This window comes from Tursiops truncatus, chromosome 15 (genome assembly GCF_011762595.2).
Source record: "Tursiops truncatus isolate mTurTru1 chromosome 15, mTurTru1.mat.Y, whole genome shotgun sequence".
In the NCBI taxonomy this organism is placed as follows: domain Eukaryota; kingdom Metazoa; phylum Chordata; class Mammalia; order Artiodactyla; family Delphinidae; genus Tursiops; species Tursiops truncatus.
In genome coordinates this window covers 4,453,445-4,468,981 of record NC_047048.1, presented here as the reverse complement: position 1 = coordinate 4,468,981, position 15,537 = coordinate 4,453,445, and the positions used below count along the sequence as shown (strand labels likewise).

Genomic DNA, 15,537 nt, shown 5'->3' with positions numbered 1-15,537 from the left:
AAAAGGGACACCCCACAGGGGACTTGTCAATGCTATGTTTGGAAGCAGCTTTTCTCACTCCAGGTTCAACTATCATTAAACAGCCTTCCTTCTTATCCTCTACGTTTGGAGTCAAATCAATCGTCATGCTCCCAGGGGCAGGATGTTCAGAGGTGTTCTGAGACAGCAGGAGCAAAGACACTGGGACGGTTCAGACAGGTCCCAACGGTGTGATTGGCAGAAAGCAAAGCTAACTCTGTCCACCACTAAGACACAGGGTGTGAGCCCCTAGGTGTGCCTGCCCTGGGCCGCCCGGGGTCCCTGCTCGGCTGGGAGCCGAGCCATGACTGGGCTCTACCCAGGCCGGTGGGCGGCTCGGTCCGCTTCAGAACAGCGGCGTCCTCGCCCGCACCAGGCCTGGGACAGTCTCTTTGTAAGACTTCTGGCAAAGGCTCTATAAAGTTGGACCTCCCAGCCGTCAGACTTGACCACATTCTGGAGGAGTCAAGGCGGGAAGCGAAAGACTACTCCGAGGGTGCAGAACACGAGCCGCAGCCCCGCCCCACCGTCTGTCCGCACGCACCTCCGCCGGAAGTCGGCCTGGCCGATGGCGTCGCGTGATGACGTCACGGATCCACCGGAAGTCTGGGGACGCGCTCTAGAGGCGCGGACCAGGTGCGGCTGGCGTTAGACTGGTCTCGGCGGTAAGTCCGCCCCCACTGGGCTGTTAGATACCCGGGCTGGCACAGGGCCCTTCGTCTCCCTGTTTGACTCGCCCTTCCCCTTTGTGTATGGAGCTGCAGCCCCACCTCCACCCCTCCTGGCGCACAGATCTTCTGCACCTCCCATCCCCCCAACCCCGGTTTCGGCTCCCGGGGAAAGCGCCGGCCAGGCCCACCCGCTGGGATCTTCGGACGGAGAGTAGCATCGGGAATGCTTTTCTGCTGGGTCCCCAGCGTGGGCTCCTCAGGTATAGGGATAAACACCGAGATCCAAGGCTCCCGGGTTATTTCTTCCCAATGAGCTTTTTGTCTAGAAATCTTACAGCCCCGTACATCCTGCGGGGTCTCAACATCCCTTGACTTCCAAATTCTTTTACACAATGTATTCCGCCCCTGACTCCTAGCCTGTCATATTATGTGAGGGTTGAATTGATGTCTCCGCAGCCAGATCCAGCTTCCTAGAGGAGCCATGTCTCCTGCAGCTTTGGGTGCCACCTGTTGTGCCGGGCGCACGCCGCTGAACAAGAGGAGATGCCTTTTGGATTCTCCGTGAATGTTCGGAGGAGGAATGCCAGAGCTGCCGGCTGAAAACTATCCAAACAAAAGAAATATGTAGGCTGGGGACCCTGAATCACTTCGTGAGAATTGCTGCTCTTTGTTTCCTCTGTCTTATCTCGTGAGGATTTTCTAGTTTGGTTATCTTAATTGGAAGTTCTGCCCAGAACCATATCTGCCAAGGCCAATAGTAACCATTTCCAGTTTCTTAATACAGGCCTGTGTGTTGACTCTGGTCCCCCTGGGTGATCCCTGATTGTTGTGGTCACTGTCCTGGAGGGATCTTCATAGGACAGCATGCCTGATCCTGGCTGGGGCCCCCTGACTGCCTCTGGTGGATGCTTGTTCCAAGAGCAATGTCAGCAGATTCTTTTGGTTACCTTCATATCAGTGTCATTGTGAATATTTATATTCAGGGGAGTAAAAGACTGATTTATCGTTGTGGGAGGGAAGGGGGATGCATTTTGCATATTCTTCCCCACTTATTTTGGGATTTGCAGGCAGGAGATGCCACAAGGCAGACCACAGTGGTTTGATTAGGAAACTTTTGAAGGGTGACCAGGTGGGAAGCCCCACTGAGAGACAATTTGTGCTTGAAGGATGAAGAATTCTGCTTGGAGTCACTTAGGGAATTGGAGTCACTTAGGGAATTGATGTCTGAGAATATGTGTTGGACTATATCTCTCAGTAATAGTCACACTCCTTCTGTTCCTTTGTAGCCCCAGGATGGACTTTCTGGTTCTCTTCTTGTTCTACTTGGCTTTTATGCTGATTGGTGTTGTTACGATCTGCATCTGCTCGAAAACCCATTGCTTTAAAGGCCTGGTCAGAAGAGGAGCACAGGTAACAGTGATGGTTGGAGACCACGGGATTTTGGATACCACCAGTCTAAAAGGCTCACCAGTTTTCTGTCAGAACAAAAAAGAGATGTCATTTTTTATTCGTTCGTTCACTTGTCCTTTCATTTATGGCACTTGCGGTATATTCGAAAGTCTCTCTCTTTCTGTTTTTGTTACTGTTGAAAGTAATCTTTTTTTAAAAAATTTATTTAATTTATTTATTTTCCCTTTTTTTGGGCTGTGTCGGGTCTTAGTTGCAGCACACAGGATCTTTGTTGAGGTATGCGGGATCTCTTCGTTCCGGTGCTTGGGTTTCTCTCTCTAGTTGCGGCGCTCAGACTTCTCTCTAGTTGTGGTGCGCGGGTTTTCTCTCTCTAGTCGTGGCACGTGAGCTCCAGAGCATGTGGGCTCTGTAGTTTGCAGCACGCAGGCTCTCTCGTTGAGGCTCGTGTGCTCAGTAGTTGTGGCACGTGGGCATGTGGAATGTTAGTTCCCAGATCAGGTAATGAACCCGCATCCCCTGCATTGGAAGGTGGATTCTTTACCACTGGACCACCAGGGAAGTCCCAAAAGTAATCTTTTGATGATGCTTTAAGAGAAGATAGCATTCTTAAGGTTGGCTGTTTTTCTCTAGAGTTGATGCCTGTAGTTGGGCATGGATGTGAGCAGTGTCTGCCTGGAGGGGCCTGATGGGTGAAACTGGGGGTAGTGTGAGTAGAAAGCTGAACATCGGGCCGCCCACACTCCTCCAGGGATCAAAGTGAGCAGAATTGGGGTGAGCAGCCTTGGGAAGGGGTTGGCCTGGTGGGGGGACCTGGGCTAATGCTCCGTGATCTGGAGGTCGACTCTGGAACCTAGGATTGAACCCAAGGCAGGGAAAGGCTACATTAACAGATCACATCAGCATTACCTGATCCAGCCCCTCTGCTCACCTCTCTTTGCCTGAAGACCCCAACTTAGTGCCTTGTTTGGGGTCAGGATGGAAATGGAGGAGTTGACATCATAGGAAGGCCAGCTGAGGGAAGCCCTCCTCTTTATTCTCACTTAAATCTCTTCTCTGCTCACATGCAGAAACATGCCTTAATATCACCAACATTGCTGGCTGAAAGGGAAGCATCTAATTTGTTTAGGTGTGGGGAGAAAGAGAAATGAAACTGAACCTTTCTCTTTTCTTTTGTTTCAGATAATTTCGTATATAATTCCAGAATGCCTTCGGAGAGCCATGCTAAGATTGCTTCATTACCTCTTCCATACACGGTATTTATATTTCAGAGTTTAAGTATTATCTTCTTTTCTGTTTCGATTATTAACTGTTGCTGTCCTCTAGCTCTAGGAGGTTCCTTGTTTGTTTCCAGCGTGATACAGGGAGGGATGCTGCAGGGATCAAGAGTCCTGGGTTCAGAACCTCTACTGACAGATAATCTGCCTTTTATCTCTGGGGTTTTGACATATCAAATTTTAAGTATCGATACTTAAAGAATGGGAAAGTATTGACGTGCGTTTCTGTAAAAAGAAATATATACTGATACTGAGACCTCAGTTCCCAACAAAGATGATGATGATAATAGATAACATTTATTGAGTACTTACTATGTGGTAGGCACTAGGTGAAATGTTTCACATGATTTCTAATGTAATTCTTACTGTTGTCTCAAACCCAAAGGAAGTGGTTGTCCGTTGGTTCACCTCCTGTAGTGTGGTGTGATTTTTTCACAGAGAAGCCCCTGTGAACAAGTCTTGTACCTGTGTCCTTTCAGAAACCACACCTTTGTTATCCTGCATCTCATCTTGCAAGGAATGGTTTATACTGAATACACCTGGGAAATATTTGGCCTCTGTCAAGAGCTGGAGTTCTCCTTGAATTACCTTTTTCTGCCTTATCTGCTGCTGATTGTAAACCTGTTTTTTTTTGCCCTAAGTTGTGAAACAAACCCTGGTAAGTTGAGGCTCTTAGTATAGAAAATGGTGACAGATCAACTGTCTGTCTCGCTGGCAGTGCTACAAACAAGTAGTGATACCTCCAAGGGCTTTGCAAAAAATTTGGTATGTAGGGTTTGCATGATCTTTCAGTTCTGAATGTTTTCTAGCTTTATTTTTTTCTTCTTTGTCCCACAGATTATTTAGAACTATTTAAACATTATCACTTAACTGTGTTATATACAGAGCTTGCCGTCTATATGAAACTGTTTCTTTTAAAGTTGTTACTGATATTTGCATTATGCCCAGGCATGTGGTCAGTTTCTGTAAGTGATCCATGTGTTCTTGAAAAGAGTATTATATTTTCTAGTCCTTGGGCACAGGCAATGATATAAGTCCATTAGATCAAGATGTTAATTATGTTCAGATTTTTATATTCATACTAATATTTTTGTTTGATTACTGAGAGAGGTATGTGGTCTCATTCTGTTGGTAGATTTGACAGATTTTTTCCTTCACATATTTTGAAGCTATTATATGTGTGTGTATGTGTGTGTGTGTGTATAATAGTTATATATACTCATATTAGATGTATTCAAGTTTAGAATTAGTATCATCTCTTGAATCTTTTTTCAAAATACAGTGAGCCTCTTTGTTACTAGTAATACTCTTTGCTCTCAAGTCTCCTTTGTCTGATACTCATATTTATTATTACACTGTTTTTAGATATATACTTGCTAGGTATTTTTTTTTCCCATCCACTTATTTTAATAAATTAAATTTATTTATTTATTTATTTTAAATTTTTGGCTGCATTGGGTCTTCATTGCTGTGTGCGGGCTTTCTCTAGTTACAGTGAGCAGGGCCTACTCTTCGCTGTGGTGCACGGGCTTCTCATTGTGGTGGCTTCTCTTGTTGCAGAGCACAGGCTCTAGCTGTGCAGGCTCAGTAGTTGTGGTGCACGGGCTTAGTTACTCCGCAGCATGTGGGACCTTCCCCCACCAGGGCTCGAACCTGTGTCTCCTGCATTGGCAGGTGGATTCTTAACCACCGCACCACCAGGGAAGTCCCCATTCCCTTATTTTAATCTTTTCTATCCTTGAAGGACCAAATGTCCATTAATTAATGAACAGATAAATAAAATGCGATATACCTGTTGGATGGAATGTTATTCAACCATAAGGAGGAATGAAGTACTTATACATCCTATAACATGGGTGAATCTTGGAAGCGTTATGCTCAATGAAAGAAGCCAAATACAAAAGACCACATATTGTATGATTCCATTTATATGAAGTATCCAAAAAAGGCAAATCCATAGAGACAGAAAGTAGATTAGTGGTTGCCATGGGTTGTGGGATTAGAGAAATGGAGAATGACTGCTGAAAGGATTTCTTTTTGGGGTGATGAAAATGTTCTAAAGTTGATTGTAGTGGTGGTCGTACAACTCTGTGACTATAAAAACCACTGAATGGGGGCTTCCCTGTGGGCGCAGTGGTTAAGAACCCGCCTGCCAATGCAGGGGACACGGGTTTGAGCCGTGGTCTGGGAAGACCCCACATGCCGCAGAGAAGCTAAGCCTGTGCGCCATAACTCCTGAGCCTGCATGCCACAACTGCTGAGCCTCTGCGCCACATCTGAGCCCGCATGCCACAACTACTGAGCCCTGTGCCACAACTACTGAGCCCGCAGGCTGCAACTACTGAGCCCGTGTGCCACAACTACTGAGCCCGTGCGCCACAACTATTGAGCCTCAGCGCCACATCTACTGAGCCCACCTGCCACAACTACTGAGCCCACGCCCCACAACTACTGAGCCTGCGCGCCACAACTACTGAGCCCGCATGCCGCAACTACTGAGCCCGCGTGCCACAACTACTGAGCCCGTGCGCCACAATTACTGAAGCCCACGTACCTAGAGCCCATGCTCTGCTACAAGAGAAGCCACCACAATGAGAAGCCCGTGCACCTCAACAAAGAGTAGCCCCTGCTCACGACAACTGGAGAAAGCCCGTGCGCAGCAATGAAGACCCAATGCAGCCAAAAATAAATAATAAATAAGTTAATTAATTTTAAAAAAACAACATTGGATGGTACACTTTAAATGGGTGAATTGGGTTTATGAACTATATCTCAAAGCTGTTAATTTAAAAAATAAATTATTTGGAATATTAAATACAGCAGTTTTAGTTGTGCTTTGCCAGGACAGATTGTGTGAACATCTGGTCCACTGTATTGCTCGAAACTGACACTTGTCCTTCCTTTTTCAGGTACCATAACAAAAGCAAATGAATTACTCTTTCTTCAAGTTTATGAATTTGATGAAGGGATGTTCCCAAAGAACGTGAGGTGTTCTACTTGTGATTTAAGGAAACCAGCGCGATCCAAGCACTGCAGTAAGTCTGGTTCTGGCCCCTCCAGCTCTGCCCTCGCACAGCAGACAAGTGGGCTTCATCTGTAAGGGAATGTTACATAAATCTAGAAGCAGGGCCATTTGACCTCCAGACATGAGGCGGCCTCTGTTGGTAGGGGATAGTTAGATAGTGGTTTCTTTGAGATGCCTAGAGGTGAGGTCTTGTGTTCTCCTGTAGTGGGTAACCTTCAGCTCTGGGCAAAACAGCCCTTCCTTTGCCACATGGCAGTGCTTACTGCTCAAGAGATGTTTCTGTAGGATGTTGTGTTTGCAGACTTCAGTCCTGGCAGAGCTACTCTTCTGGGCAGTGGCCAAGATTCTAGGTTAGTGCTGTCCAACAAAAATATAATGTGAGCCACCGATGTGATTTAAAATTTTCTAGTAGCCATGTTGCAAAAGTAAAAATAAATGGGAAAAATTTATTTTAATTATATGTCACTTAAGATATCTAAAATACCATTTTAACATGTAATCAGTATGAAAATATCATTCGTGGATTTTTTTATATTCTGTTTTCATACTAATTCCTTGCAATTCCGTGTTTTTTACATTTACAGTACATCTCAATAGACACTAAATTTTTTTTTTTTTTTTTTTGTGGTACGCGAGCCTCTCACTGTTGTGGTCTTTCCCGCTGCGGAGCACAGGCTCCAGACGTGCAGACTCAGCAGCCATGGCTCACGGGCCCAGCTGCTCCACGGCATGTGGGATCTTCCCGGACCGGGACACGAACCCGTGTCCCCTGCCTCAGCAGGCGGATTCTCAACCACTGCGCCACCAGGGAAGCCTGACACTAAATTTTTATTGGAAATTCTTGATCTGTATTTAGATTTCATAAAACTTACAGTTGAAAGAGCTGATTCACATACTGAAGCTATTCTAGACATTCTTAAAAGTTTTTCAATGACTGAATCAGTACCAAAACATCATTTTTCTTGGGACTTCCCTGGTGGCACAGTGGTTAAGAATCCGCCTGCCAATGCAGGGGATACGGGTTTGATCCCTGGTCCAGAAAGATCCCACACACCGCAGAGCAGCTAAGCCCGTGTGCCACAACTACTGAAGCCCACACACCTAGAGCCCATGCTCTGCAACAAGAGAAGCCATAGCAATGAGAAGCCCGCGCACCGCAACGAAGAGTAGCCCCCACTCACCGCTGCTAGAGAAAGCCCGTGCACAGCAACGAAGACCCAACGCAGCCAAAATAAATAAACAAATAAATAAACCAGTATTTTTTGTTTAATATCCATATCTATATTGACATAATGGTTCGTCTTTATCAGAAGAATTGATTTAACTTTAAAGCAAAAGCATCAGTTTTAAAATTATGTCTGTCCAAGTTAATAAGTTCACTAATTATCACTATAAGTTCACTAAAATTATGTCTGACCAAGTTAATAAGTTCAGCATTATTCACATTGATCTCAAAGGAGCAATGCATAATTGAAAAACAACTGCGAATTTATCAATATCAACAAAGTATTCTTTCAAGTTTCTCTTGTGGCCACATTTCAAGTGCTCATTACTCACATGTGGCTACTGTATTGGCTACTGTATTGTCCCCTTCGGTTCTGAAAGCTTGGTGACAGCAGCTGCCATTGACACTGCCAGCTCATCCTGCTAGTGTCAGTGTGTGAAACTCTCGGTAGGAGTGCACGGTGTCATTATCAAGGATCAACGCAGGGTTGTGGCCCCCCCATTTCTGTGCAGGTGTGTGCAACCGGTGTGTGCACCGCTTTGACCATCACTGTGTGTGGGTGAACAACTGCATCGGGGCCTGGAACATCAGGTACTTCCTCTTCTACCTCTTGACATTGACGGCCTCGGCTGCCACCATGGCTGTGGTGAGCACTGTGTTTCTAGTCCAGCTGGTGATGGTGTCGGACTTGTACCTGGAGACTTACATCAATGACTTTGGACACTTGCAGGTGGTTGACACTGTCTTTGTTGTTCAGGTAATTAATATTCAGGTAATTATGTTGTGGGCTGTATGTTTCTGACTTAAGGTTTAAAAATTGGAAAAAGGGCATTTGTTTTCTAAGTCAAAACGTGAAGGCATTCCTTTTTTAAAAAATTGATATATAATTTTAAAAAATCAATATATAATTCACACACCATAAAATTCACCCTTTTAAAGTGTACAGTTCAGTGGTTTTAGTATATTCACAGAACCACATAACCATCACCACAATCTAATTTCAGAACATCTCATCATCTGCAAAAGAAACTCTTATCTATTAGCAGTGACTCCCCATTCCCTTTTTCCCCAGACCCAGGCAGCCACCAGTTTACTTTCTGTCTTTATGGGTTTGCCCTTTCTGGTCATTTCACATAAATGGAATCATACAATATGTAGCCTTTTGAGCTGGTTTCTTTCACTTAGCATAATATGTTCAAAGCTCATTCATTTTGTAGCATGAATCAGTGCTTCATTCCTTTTTATGGCTAAATAACATTCTGTTGTAATCATTTGAGGAACCACCACACTGATTTCCAAAACATTTGCATCATTTACATTCCCACCAGCAATCTATGAAGGTTCCAATTTCTCCACATTCTTAACAATACTTGTTATTATCTTTTTTTTTATTATAGCCATATAGTGGGTATGAAGTGATACCTTACTGTGGTTTGATTTGCATTTACCCTAATGACTAATGATATTGAGCATCTTTTCATGTGCTTATTGGCCATTAGTATATCTTCTTTGGAGAAGAAAGTTTAAGGGAGAAGCAGCTCATTTTTATTTGGGTTGTCTTTTATTCTTGTGTTGCAAGAGTTCTTTTTTGTATTCTGGACACTTGACTCTTATCAGATACAGGATGTGCAAATATTTTCTCCCATTCTGTTAGTTGTCTTTTCACTTTTTTGATAGTTTTCTTTGAAGCACAGAAGTTTTAAATTTTTTTTTTTAGAAGTTTTAAATTTTGATGTTCAATTTATTTTTTCTTTTGTTGCTTTTGCTGTAGTGTCATAGCTAAGAAATCATTGCTTAATCCAAGATCATGAAGATTTACACTTAAATATTCTTTAAAGTATTTTATAATTTTAGCTCTTACATTTAGGTCTTTAATCATTTTGAGTTAATTATTATTATTTTTTTTTTTTGCGGTACGCAGGCCTCTCACTGTTGTGGCCTCTCCCATTGCGGAGCACAGGCTCCGGACACGCAGGCTGAGCGGCCATGGCTCACAGGCCCAGCCGCTCCACGGCATCTGGGATCCTCCCGGACCGGGACACGAACCCGTGTCCCCTGCATCAGCAGGTGGACTCTCAACCACTGCGCCACCAGGGAAGCCCCAACTTTATTCTTTAGTTTGTGGATATCCAGTTGTTCCAGCATCATTTATTTATTTATTTATATTTTTGGCTGCGTTGGGCCTTCGTTGCTGCACATGGGCTTTCTCTATTTGCAGCAAGTGAGGGCTACTCTTTGTTGTGGTGCACAGGCTTCTCATTGCGCTGGCTTCTCGTTGCAGAGCATGGGCTCTAGGTGCACGAGCTTAGTTGCTCCATGGCATGTGGGATCTTCCCAGACCAGGGCTCGAACCCGTGTCCCCTGCGTTGGCAGGCGGACTCTTAACCACTGTGCCACCAGGGTAGTCCCCCAGCATCATTTATTGAAAAGACTATTCTTTGCCATTAATTTACCATAATGTGAAAGTCAAAGCCATTCTTTAAAAACTCATTTGATTGCTAAAAGATTTCTATTTCATTTATGGGAAATGGCTTACGAGCAGTCTTTTTTTAGGTAACTGCCTAATTCTCCTTGAGTGTTTTTTTCCTTTTGTTTCAAAGAAAATAAAATGAGCAAGTGGGACGTATTAAATGAATGCAAGGTTGGTTCAATATTGGGAAATTGATTAGTATCTTATACAGCATTATTAAGTATTAGGAACAATGATATTATTTCTCTAGATGCTGAAAAGCCTGTCAAAAAATTCAATACCCATTATAATAAAAGCACTTAGAAAATAGGAATTGAAGGATATTGTCTTAATATGATAAAATACACACATAGTCCTAAAGCCTGCATCTTTCTTTTTAACTCTTATTTTTTTTTTTATTTTTATTTTTTTTGCGGTACGCGGGCCTCTCACTGTTGTGGTCTCTCCCGTTGCGGAGCACAGGCTCCGGACGTGCAGGCTCAGCGGCCATGGTTCACGGGCCCGGCCGCTCCGCGGCATGTGGGATCTTCCCGGACCGGAGCACGAACCCGTGTCCCCTGCATCGGCAGGCGGACTCTCAACCACTGCGCCACCAGGGAAGCCCTTAACTCTTATTTTAAAATAATGATAGATTTACAGGAGGTTACAGGAATCCTGTGCACCCCTAAGCTCCTCTCCCCATGCCAGAATCCCTGTGCAACCACAGCACAAAAGCAAGAAATTGACATTGGCACAGTCCACAGTGTCAGTTATATATGTGTTCGTTTGTGTTGTGTGTGTAGCTCTGTGCAGTTTGTCACATGTGTAGCTTTGCGTAATTGCCACCACAACTAAGGTGCTCTTCTGTCTATCACCACAGACTCCCTGTGTTATCCCTGATACCCACATCCTCCTCCCTACCTCCCTAATGCCTGGCCACCATTCATCTGTTTTCTGTCTTTGTTATTATGTTATTTATTGTTACATACATGGAATCCTACAGTAGCATTTTGTGATTGGTTTTTTTCACTCAGCACAGTTTCCTTGAGATTCATCCTAGTGGTTGCATGTATCAGTAGTTCATTCCTTTTTACTGCCGTATAGTTTTCCGTGGTGAGAATGGATCACAGTTTGTTTAATGAGTTAGCCTTTGAATGACATTTGGGTGATTTCCAGTGTTTGGCTATCACTAACGAGGCTGCTATGAACATTGGTTTAGAAGCTGCTGTGTGAAAAGAAGTCTTCAGTGTGATTGTTGGGTTGTATGGTAAGTCCATTTTAAGTTTTGGAAAGGAGAACCACACTGTTTTGCAGAGTGCTTGTACCTTTCTACATTCTCCTCCCCAGGGACGGGGGAGTAAGTGGTTTCTCTGCATCTTTGCCAGGTTTATCATTATCACTGATTTTCACTTCAGCTGTTCTCATAGGTATGTCATGATACCTCCTTGTTGTTTTAACCTTGAGTAGTTTTTATTCTCAAGTTTTTTCCCAATTATGTAAATTTGTAATCATACTGAAAAGTTAAAAGAATAACAGAGTGACTACCCATATACCTTCCACCTAGATTTTAAAATTGTTAACATTTTAATCTGTTTTCTTTCTATACGTGTGTATATATTTCTCCGTATTATTAGAAATAAGTTGGAGACGATGTTGCTTCACCCCTAAATACCTGAGCATGCATTTTTTCAGAATGTCAACATTCTCATACGTATCTACAATTCTATTATCCCATGTAAGAAAAGTAATAATAAATCTGTATACTCTCTAGTCCATATTCAGGTTTCCCCATTGTTTCAAATATGTCTTTTATAGCTCTTCTACCTCCTTGAACCAGATTCCATTTTATAGTTATGCATTACATTTGAATATTATGTCCTTTTATTCTAAAATAATGCCCCTGCTTTTTTTCATTAAATTGACGTTTAGTAGTCTAGTTATCTTTTAAAATGTCCCATGTTCTAGATTTTTCTTTTCCTAATTGTCATCTAATTTTTCTCTTTCTTTATATTAGTGTAAACTGGAAGTTAGTTCTAGAGCCTTGATTAGATTCAAGTTAAATGTTTTTGGCAAAAATGCTTCCTAGGTAGGGATGTGTATTTCATAGTGCATCCCATCAGGTGACATAGGAGCAGTGAAGCCCAGGTTGATTCATTAGTTTACGGAGGTGACCACCAGTTCCCTCCACTCGTGAAGTGCATTTTCCCCTTTGCAATGGGTAATCTTGTGTATATGGTTTTGTTTTTGTATTTAGGACTTTCTTTAGGATAGATTTCCAACAACATAAATACTGGGTCAAAGACTGACAACATTTACAAGTCTTCCGATATTTATATATGTTGTCAAATTGCTTTTTAAAACCTGTGGTTAGAGCAGTGTGTAAGTGTTCCTTTCACTGCATAAGAGCAGGCATTGATGATGCCTGGGATGGGAAGTGCTTCTAGTTTGACAGAATATGGTTTACCCTTTTTTACAAATTACATTTCTTTCATTACTTTTGATTACTTTCCTTGTCTGCCAGTCATTGGTATATCTTTTTTTGTGAATTCTGCCCTTTAATTGTTTACCTATTTGATATTAGAATAACTTTTGGTTTGAGGTCTTTGGATAATAATGGTAGTTCATTCTTGTTATATTTGTTTTCTGTTTGTGTGTCTCATTTTTTGTTGTTTAAAAAGCTTTAGACATTCTTCCTCATCGAATCTGTCTCTTTTCTTTGTAACTTCAGTTAGCAAGTCTCGCCCATCGGGAGTTTTGATGGAGTTTTGATAAGTATCTACTTCTTTTCTGCTAACTTTCAAAAATATTGAACTCTTTCAGAATTATTTGTCTATCATAAAAACGAACTTATACAAATTCAAGTAGACCAGAACTTTTAGGGGTCGGGGGAGGTGGGAGAAATAAGTGAAGGTAGTTATTCCAGTTGAAAGATGAATAAGTCCTGGGAATGTAACGTACAGCATGGTGACTGTAATTAACAATACTGTATTGTACATTTGAAAGTTGCCAGGAGAGGAGCTCATAAAGGTTCTCAACACACACACACAAATTGTAACTGTGAGGTGACAGATGTGTTAACTAACGTTATTGTAATCATTTCATTATATAATATATATAATCATTATGTTGTATATTATATGCACCTTAAACTTTCATAATGTTACATGCCAATTATATCTCTACAAAGCCGGGGGGGGGGGGGAGAAGAAAATTTAAAACATCTTGGACAAAAATAAAATATAAACTGGGAATTATTCCCCTCCCCTCCCAACAGTTTCATTCTCCAGAGACAACCACTTTTATAGTTTGGTGTACATTTCAGGCTTTTTCTCTCTGTTTATTTATATGGCCATACACTTTCATGGAGTTAGTTTTGTTTTTACACAAATAGGATTCCATTGTGATTTTTGCATTTTGTCTTTCTTGTTGGGCAATATATTACCAACATCTTTTCCATATTAGTACATAGACACTGACCTAATTTAAAGGCTCCTTGTTGTTCCATAGTATGACTATCCCAGAGTTTTACTCTTCCTCCTGGATGGACATTTAACTTGTTTCTTTTGGGAAGAGGGGCTATTAAAATCAGTGCTACAGTGAATACCCTTGTACGTGTATTTCTGTGGTCGTATTGTTTTCAGAGAGAGATTGATCTCTTCTGTCCGTCTGGACTTTATGTTGATGCATGAACTAAGATCTACATTCATTTCTCTGTTTATTTTCTGAATAGCTAACTGGCATCATCTCCTGAGTGTCCTTCCCCTTTTCCTTCAATGCACACACTTAATTTATCCCATATGAAATTCTTCCTGGGAGGTTTGTCAGTGCTGTTTTTGGTTCTGATTTTGTGTTCAGTGGGTCAGATGTGTATGGAGGTGGGGGAGCTGGGAAGGCAGTTCTGAAGTGTATATGGACGTGACCATGGCCGGTGGTTCCTGACCCCGACTCGTGTCACAGCCTAGCTGCCTAACGTGCTGCTTCTTCTTTGCCCCCAGTACCTGTTCCTGACCTTCCCGAGGATTGTCTTCCTGTTGGGCTTTGTTGTGGTGCTGAGCTTCCTCCTGGGGAGCTACCTGTGCTTCTGTCTGTACCTGGCCGCTACCAACCAGACCACTAACGAGTGGTACAGAGGTGCCCGAGCCTGGTGCCAGCATTGCCCCCACGTGGCCTGGCCCCCGTCAGCAGAGCCCCAGGTTTACCGGAACATTCACTCCCGTGGGCTTTGGAGCAACCTTCGCGAGATCTTTCTACCTGCTGTTGCACATTATGAGAGAAAGAAGAAATAAGAATGGGAAGAGTGTTACTGCCTTTTAAATATAGTATATGTTTATTTATACATATGGATACTTTCTTCTTTTTTAAAAAATTTTTATTTATTTATTTGGTTGCGTTGGGTCTTCGTTACTGCACGTGGGCTTTCTCTAGTTGTGTCGAGCGGTGGCTTCTCTTATTGCGGAGCACGGGCTCTAGGCGCGCGGGCTTCAGTAGTTGTAGCTCATGGGCTCTAGAGCGCAGGCTCAGTACTTGTGGCACACGGGCTTAGTTGCTCCGCAGCATGTGGGATCTTCCCAGACCAGGGCTCGAACCCGTGTCCCCTGCACTGGCAGGCGGATTCTTAACCACTGCACCACCAGGAAAGTCCTGGATACTTACTTTCTAAGCATTGGTTTATTTCTTTTTTCCCGGTTTCCACTGTGTTTATGAATTGGCTCTCAGTAGCTAAGGAAGGGAAGGGAAAACTAGTGTTTACTGAGTGCCTAAGCTTTGCCAGGTGCCATGCTAATAAACCCTGGGGCAGAAATACCCCTTGCTCATCCTCTGTTCATTCAGACGGCTGGAGTGGAGCATCTCTAAAGTCCTGGTGCCAAGGGGCTCAAAGGTGAATTCCCAGAGGTTCCAGTTGACCTTGGTCTCCCACTGGGCTCCTGGACAGGAGGGGCCTTATGGCTGTGACCCCTGATATGCAGGAGGGTCTCTGTGACTTGAAGTTGTCTCAGCTGCACCCTCTTTAATGTCCTTTCCATCTTTCCCTGGGAAAGGCCTTGGCTTTTTTCATCTCCTTGACCACACCCAGCATCCTCTCCTAGGCCCACCCTCAGGCCAGAATGGACCTTTTACAGAAGGCTCATTCCTGTGGCCTCTGGCCTGCCCTCCACTGGCCTCTTGTGGCCACATTCAAGTCATTTCTGCTGTTTTTAAAATCCCAGGCTAGCCCCGCTGTTCATTCATTGCAGAGAGATGAATGCAGGAAAAGAGATTCACAGAAAGTGCTGAGGGTTTTGAGGTCGTAGTGGTCAGGCGCAGGAGACATTCCTATGGCCCTCCCAGGCTAGGCGGGGCCCATCTGGAGGGGGCTGGGGAATAGGGACTCGCAGGCAGGCAGGCATCATTTGTCGTCGCAGCCCCGAGTTCAGACTAGATATAGCGTTAAAGATGAACGGCTGGGGCCTGAGCCACGGCCCTGC

General features: G+C 43.5%; 1 protein-coding gene across 6 annotated transcripts; it reads left to right on the top strand.

Annotated features, from left to right (window-relative positions):
- Positions 1-581: 581 nt before the first annotated feature.
- ZDHHC4 (zDHHC palmitoyltransferase 4) lies at positions 582-14,408 on the top strand. 6 transcript variants are annotated; one of them, XM_073791879.1, is made up of 9 exons: positions 582-683; positions 1,146-1,313; positions 1,976-2,099; positions 3,279-3,352; positions 3,853-4,031; positions 6,283-6,408; positions 8,136-8,380; positions 9,545-9,690; positions 10,556-13,673. In XM_073791879.1, the coding sequence occupies exons 2-9, from the start codon at positions 1,255-1,257 to the stop codon at positions 10,716-10,718; spliced, it is 1,116 nt and encodes a 371-aa protein (XP_073647980.1). In that variant the 5' UTR covers positions 582-683; positions 1,146-1,254; the 3' UTR covers positions 10,719-13,673. The 6 variants fall into 6 exon arrangements, with proteins under 6 accessions (XP_073647980.1, XP_073647985.1, XP_019786266.2 ...); XM_073791884.1 differs by lacking the exon at positions 10,556-13,673 and adding an exon at positions 14,068-14,215 and having other exon boundaries at positions 583-683; XM_073791880.1 differs by lacking the exon at positions 582-683 and adding an exon at positions 721-949.
- The last annotated feature ends 1,129 nt before the right edge of the window (positions 14,409-15,537 follow it).